The sequence below is a fragment of the Penaeus japonicus genome, unplaced genomic scaffold (assembly GCF_977035675.1).
Source record: "Penaeus japonicus unplaced genomic scaffold, GWHDUDI00000001_assembly GWHDUDI00000026, whole genome shotgun sequence".
NCBI lineage: Eukaryota > Metazoa > Arthropoda > Malacostraca > Decapoda > Penaeidae > Penaeus > Penaeus japonicus.
The window spans coordinates 31,238,164-31,248,163 of NW_028234428.1; the positions used below are offsets into that span (position 1 = coordinate 31,238,164).

At 35.0% G+C, this 10,000-nt stretch overlaps 2 protein-coding genes across 2 annotated transcripts in view; one reads left to right on the top strand and one right to left on the bottom strand.

Moving 5' to 3' along the window:
- Positions 1 to 386: 386 nt before the first annotated feature.
- On the bottom strand, positions 387 to 8,243 carry Dph5 (diphthine methyl ester synthase). Its single transcript, XM_043028153.2, has 7 exons — positions 8,153 to 8,243; positions 6,924 to 7,086; positions 6,551 to 6,733; positions 5,312 to 5,483; positions 3,646 to 3,900; positions 2,299 to 2,484; positions 387 to 2,055 (listed from the first exon to the last, which is right to left on the bottom strand). Exons 2-7 carry the CDS (start codon positions 7,059 to 7,061, stop codon positions 1,280 to 1,282), a joined length of 1,710 nt encoding a protein of 569 aa, XP_042884087.1. The 5' UTR covers positions 7,062 to 7,086; positions 8,153 to 8,243; the 3' UTR covers positions 387 to 1,279.
- Positions 8,244 to 9,308: 1,065 nt separating this feature from the next.
- Positions 9,309 to 10,000, top strand: part of LOC122260755 (cyclin-dependent kinases regulatory subunit-like) — a 3,522-nt gene continuing 2,830 nt past the window's right edge. The window contains exon 1 of the mRNA XM_043028154.2: positions 9,309 to 9,613. Coding sequence (XP_042884088.1) covers positions 9,555 to 9,613 — 59 coding nt within the window. The 5' untranslated portion in view covers positions 9,309 to 9,554. The remainder of the gene's footprint in view (positions 9,614 to 10,000) is intronic.

The following is a 10,000-nucleotide window of genomic DNA, read 5'->3' on the forward strand; positions in this document are numbered from 1 at the left end:
TCAACCACTACAGTTCTAGTTTTGGGTAAGTCACTGGATAGGCAATGACTTTATCTATATAATTAAACATTTTTCCCTAAAACTGTTGCTATAAACTGCTATGTACAAAATGTACTGTTGTTCAAGCAACTACAACACAAAGTATTTGTTGTAAGGAGTTCATTTTCAATTATCAAGATTGTATCTTGCCTTAAATAATAAAAAAAAAATTGCTGTAATTTTCATGTTTGGTCATTCATTGAACACCACAGTAATTGCCTGATTTCTTAACTGTGCTATTCTCAAGTTGAGTAAAATCCTTTTTGTTTGGAGAAAAAACAACTTAATTAACCTCAAAGAGTTCCTTTCAAGACATAGAGGAAAAGTATCATAAATAAAAACACTAATTCCTGAAAACCTTGTATTAAAAAAATGTAAATAAAAAAAAGGGCAAATGCATACTATACACATTCCATGATATACAGATAATTCTCAATTTGAGAAACCTGATAATGAAATATAGAAATATTTCAGTTTGAACTTCAACAATAAATCACATTTCAACAGCTGTTCAGCAAAAGCTACAGAACATATACAAAATGTATCATAACACCAGAATAATCCATGATGGCACATGAATACACAATTTGTAAGGTGAATACTTACATTACCCAAATAATAATACCTGAACCAGAAATTGCACATAACATTCGAGAACATATCATAACTCTGCTGGCATCAAAATACTGGTAAACAGACACTTTCTATTCAGGAACTTTTCAGAATGCTAAAATAAGACTTCTCCTGATAAGACACTTCAAAGATTTTAGTTATCTACTTTACCATTACAGCTTATCTTAACATAAATGTATGTTACTGAGTTAAGTGTCAATTGGCACATAGGGAGCGAATGTTACTGAAAAGCATAAGTACAAAACAAAAGGGTTTAGTGGAGTGTCCAGATCCCCCTTAAGAGATTCTATTGTGCTAAATGGAATTGAAAAGGCTACTGTTATATGATTATTTTATGTAAATCTAAACAAACAATAATACCCAACAGATATAAAGTTATGGCATCAATGAAAAATATAATAGTGACAATAGAACTCTCTCAGACATTAGCATAAATTCAATAATACATTTATGTAAAATTGCACTTTTATATAGAGCAAAGGAGATAGTAACACTTTAAAACTAAACAAGAAAATAAAATATGTACAGCACATTACATTTTATCAACAATATCTGCATCATAACAATAACTGCCAAAAGAGTTTGTCTTCCCGTGGGTAAGCTCCCATTACCGAAACATGTCCACATAGTCATCTTCCATTGGGTGGGTTTCTCCTACAACCACCAGGGAGTGCAAGGGGCCCCCAAGGTCAACCTCTGCCATCTCTTCCAGGGTGCAAGTCTTTAGCTGTTGAGTGGGGGTCCCTACCCTTGCCAAGCCTATGACTGGCTGGTCTGGGGTCACGGGCGTCGCCTTGCCCTCATCTGCTCGGGTCTTGATGACCTCCAAGAGCTGTGTCGCTGCCTGGGCCACCGTCATGTATCTTGGCGGCTCGTACACCTTCCGCCCCTTGATGAGGTTCTCCACGCTCTGCTCTTTGACCTTTATGTCAAGAAGGCATAGGGTGTGCCAGCCATTCTCCATATTGCTGCAGATTTTGTCATAATAACTATCTGGACGCCAAGTGTCGTCCCAGAAAGGCAGGGAGACAGTCTCGCCAAAGGAGTACAGCTGAAGGCCACAGCAGCCCACAGCATTCAATATGGATGCATTGTGGACTATATTTACTGGAATGTTCTCGTCCAGCGCCCGAATAACCAGATCGGTGTGCGTTGTGGCTCCAAATGGATCCCCAACCACGAGGAATGCCACGTCCCCTTCGTGTGTGCACTGGAGGATGCCATCCGACTGCTGCTCCACTTGTTCCCTGTCTGCCACCTGCACTTCTCGGCCAAAGAGCTCCTGGAGGGCTTCTACGCCACCCTCCATGATGGATGTGTAGCCCTCGAGGAACACACGGGAACACTTCTTGATGATGTCTAGGCCCTTCACAGTTACATCACCTGTTCACAAATGAAGTAATACTCCTTTAGTTCTCTGCACACACACTACTAAACAAATAACTGGACAGGCTAAAATTTTAATGTGACTATTTCAATATGATCTAATAATAAAAAAATAAAAAATCATAGGAAAAAGTTAACTTCCTATACAAACCGCACAATCAACAAAAAATCACATTACTGCAACAAAATTGAAAAAAAAAGTTATCCCATAGATAAATACATATATAAATCAATACTAACCAGGTTGACCAAGTCCTAAGCCAATGAGGTGGAAAACACCCCTTTTGCTGGTGCTATTGCGTGGCTCTGTCTGCTGGCCATTGAAATACGCCGCCAGTTTAGTCAAAGCATCTTCTTCTATGGGATGACACTCGCCGCACACTATCAAAGAATGCAATGGCTCCCCAAGATCTGACTCTGCAAGCTCTGTGGAGAAGAAAATCGTTGTAGCAGACACTAATTTCTTACTTGGAATTAGAGTGGTGCCCATGCAACCACTGGGAAAATGTTCCGAGACCCACTGAAGACAGTAGTGAACACCAAACACAACTTATTTTTTGTGTACATACATAAATACAACAATGTTGAATTCATAGATTACATACAACAATAACAATTAATACAAAAATCAAATAATCATAAGCTCATGCTTTTCAACCCAAGTTTCCATCAATGGGCTAATGCTTCCTGTTCATTACTTCAAGCCACTTATCTTATTCTTTTCCAATCTCAACTAAATACTTATCATGCATTGTTTGAGGTGGCATAATAAAATAAGCAGAATTCTTTGTTCCAATTGTTCTTCTTTACTTGATGAATGGGCGATCTAGTCTTCCCAGGTATCTCTTTAACTTGGCAATATCGATTCTTTTAATTCTGTATCCGATAAAGAATTTTTGTTTTCTCTCTAATAGGAAGCATTTCTTGAGCTAATGTCACTTTTCTGCTTAGGGTCATTATCAATAGAAGTCTCAGGCACTTTTAACAAAGGACATAGTAACACCCTAGTAACTAAAAATGGACAGCATATGACCTACTAACACAAAAGTGAGACAACCATATATTTCTTAGAATTTCACTTTATATTTTTCAGTAATGGTTAACTGTAGATGACTGAAACTGAGCTTACCAAATCAACAGATACAAGGGTTTCATAGTACCTATAAATGTCATCATCATCATCCAGGGTTTAAACTGAGTTATTGTAGGTACGTTGTGTAAGTTACTACCAGGAGAACTTATTGTTGCAATAATATATTTCTATAAAATAAATTTATTGGTTGCTAATTAGTAAGTAAGCAAATGCATTTTTTAAAACTATTGAGAAATGAAGAATAAAACATCCCAAAGTATTTTTTTAAAAGTCCCATAACATCACTATATGCAGGCATCTCCTTCACTTTCCCCCTATCATCCAACACATACAAAATTAATAATTGATCATTATTCTTAATCATTCTGTATCATCACTTGGATTTATCCAAAATATGTCACGACTGTGCTGAATGGTAACCACTAGGTTAAAAAAGTCAACTGACACAAGAAGCCAAAGAATACATTTAACACACACTCGATGATCTGTCTTACCCTTCAGTGTTCCTCTCATGATCCTTTGTGAACTGGTGCCCACCCTCACAATGCCCACGCACTGGGTATTCTCCGTCAGCTGCATCTCATCCGCACCCACTGGATCTTTCCCGCTGTTTGCAGGGTTGTTGCTGTGCCTTTGCAGGATGGTCAGCAGCTGTTGCGCAGCTTGGTGCACCCTCATGTAGTGTGGGGGCTCGAAGATCTTCCTTCCTCTCAGGAGGTTCTCCAAGCTCTGCTCTTTCACTTTAATGTCTGAAAACAAATAATAGGAAAATAACTCAATGTAGAGAACTATCAGAAAAACTTCAAGTATGGACATATTCTACAAGGCACCCAGTACAGGGAATCTTTAGATTAACCCATTCACGACGGGGGCATTCTAGCCTTGAATGTCACAATGCCGGGGCGTTCAAATTATTAGGCCTAAATCAATTAAATGGCTGGCACAATACTGTGCCGCCCGGCCACTGGGCTTTTGAATGAGCGGTACAGTACTGTACCACCCGTCCAGAGAGGGTTAACAAATTCTCAGATATTTTTCTTCTCTGACACAGCAGTCCTAAATGCAAGTCATCGCCAAGCTTTTGTGCCTTCAGAGCCACAACAAAGGCTAAAAAAATTCATCATATATATTCTAGCAAGATAGTTCCCTATTTGATGACATATTGTCAGCAAGGTCTATATTTTGTCCACACATTGGTGATGAAAGGCAAGTCTTATCTAAGATTATTTCATAAATACAGTATTTCTGTTTAATATTCAATTCATAAAAACTATATCACAAGAGAAAAAATATCTTAGAATTCACTGATCTATTGAATTCAAGTACTGCATACCATAAGCACGTCAAAAACTGATATTTTGGAGATTTTGTTATCAACCCATTTACGACAGGGCATATATTTGCCTATTTCTACCTGATAGCAATATAGCAAGTGCATCCAGCTTCCCACCAAGAAATTTCTCACGACACAAGGCCTAGCTGAAAATCTCAGAGCAGATTTTTTTTGTTCAATTCTATGCTGTGATAAAAAGAGGTTTTTATAATTTGACATGTAAAGAATTATGTATACACAAATGCAACAATGTGTATATACTAATGTAAGTATTACAATGTGTATATACTAATGTAGGTATTACAATGTGTATATACAGTGGAAGTCTATGACGTGATAGGATATCATCTGTCGTGTGAGAAATATTCTGGCATGAATAGGTCAATAATACAATGAAGCAATTAAAATTAAGCCCTAAAGGAGGTACTGTCTTGCCATCTAATACAGAAATGCCCCAAACAATTACTTTACTTCTATTCACACTACAATTTCCAAGAGAAAAAAATGGATTGAATATTTAGAATCATCTGATCAAAGTCTATGTTAGGAGACTTGAAAAAATTACAACTATGCATTAAATTATAATAGTTTTTTTTTTTCCATGGAATATTGGTACAGGTTATGAATGTCGTCAGCTGAGCATGACTAAATTTAGTACATATGTCCTGTATGGGTTAAGGGGTTGTATTACAAACTGCAAGGTTATGCATGTCTTCAACTGAGCATGATTAAATTTAGTCCTGTATGGGTTACAGGGTTCTATTAAAAACAATCTTCATGGCATACACTGTAATCCTTTCCAGTACACGTGCTATGCTCATACTCACCTAAAAGGCAGAGCGTATGGAGTTTTTTCTTCAGATTGCGATTGATCTTGTCAAAGAAGCTCACTGGCTCCCACCCATCCTGCCAGAAGGGAATGGACACCGTCTCTCCAAAGTGGTATAACTGGAGGCCACAGCATCCCACTGCATTCATGATGGATGCATTACTGATCACCTGAAGCAGTGGAAGTGATAAATCAATATATCAAGCTATAAGAGAACTGCACATTATACAGTGATAATTTTATACAATGAAACAGAAACTAATTTGTGATGACATGCAAAAATATATAGAAACAAAAGCTAAGACATCTACTTTTGCTTGTCATTCAAACAAAAGCCGATTCATTCAAACAAGGTTACACTCTAGTATCTATGATCCTTATACAACCTATATATACATGTATGGTAATTAAAAAAAAGGCAACACTCTGATTCAGGGAATAAACAAAAAAATATAACCAGTGTTTCTATTTCAGGCATAAAAGCTGAAATTATACAATCACATTCAATATGCCTATTCTATCATAGTCTCTTAGCAAATCTCAAGCTAATATAGATGCCTCACTAATATCCTGAATTTCGTTTTATATTTTTCCTGTACTGATTGTCTTCTATTTCGATCAACTTTAATATCTTTAACATTTTTGTACTATGGTGTTAGTAAGGTTCAGGTTAACATATCTGTTGAGATAATAACCACAAAGAGAGAGAGAGAAAAAAAACCCACTAATTTACAAAGGCAATTTCTTTCTAGTACTGATTTTTGTAAATGTTTATATGACATCTATATGTTAGCCGCTGGTTTTGCTTACATGTAAAGTAAGGACTAACAAATATAATTCTATATATTCTGACAAGATACGAGCTAGTGGATCTCCCTAGAAAGTTACTGTCAAATACGGAACTAATCCAAGCTTCATCTTGGATCTGGACAGAACACAACTGATGTATTATGAAAAAAAAATGCTTGTTTTGAACATGACTATAAGCATCTTCTATACATTTTATGAACCTTATTTTCCCTTCTGATACAATGATTGCACCCTATCATCCCTTTTGGTATAAATATCAATCAATAATGTCTTGCTGCTGCATATTCTTTCCATGAACACAAAACTGATAGTCATGGTTTCTTATACACTTCCTTTCATAATTCACATCTGCAAATACTGTTGGATATAAGAGTATATTAGCTCATATCAAAGTCAAAACTAGTACAATTTGTATTTTCTTCCTCACCTCAACAGGTATTCCTAATTGGTGCGCTCGTAATTTGAGGTCGGTGTGTGTAGTTGCCCCTAGAGGGTCCCCTACCACCAATAGGGCCACGTCTCCCGTCTCGGCACCAGCAAATAAATCATCTGACGCTTGTTCTACCTGCTCACGATCTGCCACAATCACTTCTCGCCCATAGAACTTCTCCTGAAAGTTAAATGAGAAATTGTTATTTTCCATTGTGACAGATTTCCGCTGCAGTGAATGGAATTATTTCACATAACTAATAAATCAATAACAAGATTCATACTATATATATCCACAATACAATTCTCTTAAACAAATAGCAAATCAACTACAGGCCTAAATATAATACACTAACAAAGGGTATGTTTACCAGTCCCTCCTTTCCTCCACTGATGATGGAGGTATATGCCTCAAGGTAGACTCGCGCACACTTCTTGATGACCTCTAAGCCTCGCACGGTCACATCACTGGGATCTCCCAGTCCGAGACCAATGAGATAGAAGACCATCGCAGCTGTGATCTAGGCCCTAAGGCTGAAATAAAATGATGTGGTATTATCATGTCAGTAATCTCATGTTTATCATGACTGTTATCATCATTAATACTATAACTATCATTATTAAAATCAGTATCATTACTGTCACTATATCATTACTCCTAGGTCAATAATAATCATTATCACTAATGTTATCAATAATTCTATTTCACTCTTCTTTAACATTTGATCAGGAAAGCTAACTTGTAATGAAGGTATATCACATCCCCTTCTCTATATCTATAAATCTATTTTTTTCTTTAAAGAAGAAAAACATCAACAATAACGAAAACAATGAAAAATACATTAGCTATGCAATAGAATGCAATGCCAGTGTAATAGTAAAAAAAAAAAAATAATTAACAAACAAATAGATAAATAGTAAATATAAAATTGCACTATGATAATAATAAAAAAAAAATCAGAGGAATATTGTTTTCATACACCTCAAATATCAAAATAAACCAACCAATCATTGAAGGAATATATAATCAGATCTAAAATTAGATGAAACTAAATTACAATAACATATAGCTATCAATTAAGGCATTCCTTTTTAAATACAAAAGTATCTTGAAAACACAAAGTTGGCTTATTAACATATAAATTGCCTTATGAATAACTAAATAGGTTTAAAATTAAGGTAGAAAATCATTATAATTCATAAAATCATAACTACAACACTTCTATTCAGTAGCAATATTTCAAGAATCCTAATTAATATAAAAGACTTTAAGATAAACATAAAAAAAAGACGAATTATTGTTAGCATAATTGAAACAATTCCACAAACAAAATAACAGTGTCAACCTCAGCATGCCACCGAATTGTCCAAAATGGTGAACAAATTCAATAAAATAAATCACAAACACATTCAATAAAATCAATAAAAAATTAATTCGATTCTTGTAAAATTCGCAAAGATTCGCAGGCAACATTCCGGAATGCCAAAAATACCAACAACATTTCCTATATTTCCACTAGTTACCACTTCAAATTTACACTTTTAAGCGATATTTTCGACTCATTAAGCCTTCTCCCACTGGAAAGGACAATTAACTTACTCTGTCACTCTTAAATAACGAGAAAAGGAGAGTAATCCTCCCGAGGCACACAAGTTGGTAAACAAAGACCGCGTTACTTGTTGTGCTTTATTAGTCTTTGCATATTTGCGATCATCGGACTTTTAGCTTATTTTATTACTCTTTTATGGTTAATATTACATTCCTTGATACCTTTTTCTGCAATAGAGTTATAAGTAGGAAATAATGATTTATTTTATTTTCAATATTGTGGTTAATAATGCTCTGAAAAGGGGATATTTATTGAATATATATTCCTTAAAGAACAACTACCGTTCTTAGTGTATGACGTCCGTTTCAATGGATTTCCCATAGTATTCTTTTCCTCATTATGAATAACGTATACATTTTCAAATGAAGAATTCTATTTGAAAATATAGATGTTTTATGCCTTTCACTAAAAGATTACAATAATCATATAATATTAATGTCTTAACATATATATCTTTATTCTATATAGTGAATCTATAAATTTTGGCATTAATTACCATGGGCGTCTTCGCTGTGGATCAAAAGATTCTTAAAACATTAAACTAAGGGTGACGAAATAAGAAATTGGAATTATCTCTTTATAAAAGAAATAATAATGATAATTGATAAATACATTCTGATAAAACTGACGGCATTGTATTTTGCATGTACAGTGCAATATGATGTTATCGCCCTTTTTCCTTGAACTACCAAATGAATGTAGGATAAGAAGGCCATAAATCCATATTTATAGACTTAGAATACATTCTAAAGACTAATTAATTTGACTGACCGATTCTTTGCGTTTTATTCATTCTTGATTGATATCCATTCCTAATGCCTCTACTGATCTCTGTAATATCTGCCATACTTCCTTTATTTTGTCTCTTTTTTTATTTTAATTTATTCATTTTTTTCGTTTTAGGGTGGGTGGGGATGGGGGGAGGGGTGGGGGTTGGTTATTACGTAATAGCAATTACGCTGAAGACGTGTATTATAAGATTTAGAAACGCATGCTAACACTGAATTATATATGTAAATCCAAACAAATTGTAGATAATTTACGATAAAAAAATAAAGCAATGAAGTAATACATGTAAATAGGGATAAATTTGTACATCAAATCAACGTGCGCAAACCGACGCTCAATTATTTTAAAGATGCCAGACACCTTAAACCACCCCATATATCTTTGAATTTTCCTACCCTATCCGACAACCCTACATACCCAAAATGACTCCAAAACAACCCCAAAACCACCCACGATCCTGGAAATCAAACCCAAAACGGCAAAAACCCACCAAATAACGGATAAAAACAAACCCATGTTGTGTTGTTGTTTTGTGTACGTTTGCCGTGTCTTCAAATTCAAGTTCAATCTTCACGGCACGGGAGACTCGCGCAATTAAAAATCATGAAAACCGACCAGATCCAGTACTCGGAGAAGTACAACGATGATAAATACGAGTACAGGTAAGTCTGTAGATCATTGAGATATGTGTTATAAATAGGTTTGTCTTTTTGATTTGGAGAAATAAGTGTTTTTTTTATGTGTGATTATTTTTTTGTTGGGGTGTCCGTTCTTAGATCGGGATGTTTTTTTTTGTTTTTTATTTTTGTATTGGAATATATAAGGTTTTGATTGTTATCTCTGAGTGGTTTAATTGTCTTGTTTACGACTTGTCTTTAATGATAAAGTGTTTTATTTGCGTTGCTAGTATTTTGTTAAATTGGTTCAGTTTGGCTCCTCCCACTTTATCATCTAAGAAGCTATATGATTAATGTTTATTATGCACTAAACAATAGTTTAGACATTATTAACACTGTAAACCAGGTATTATTATTAGATTATCAATCCAA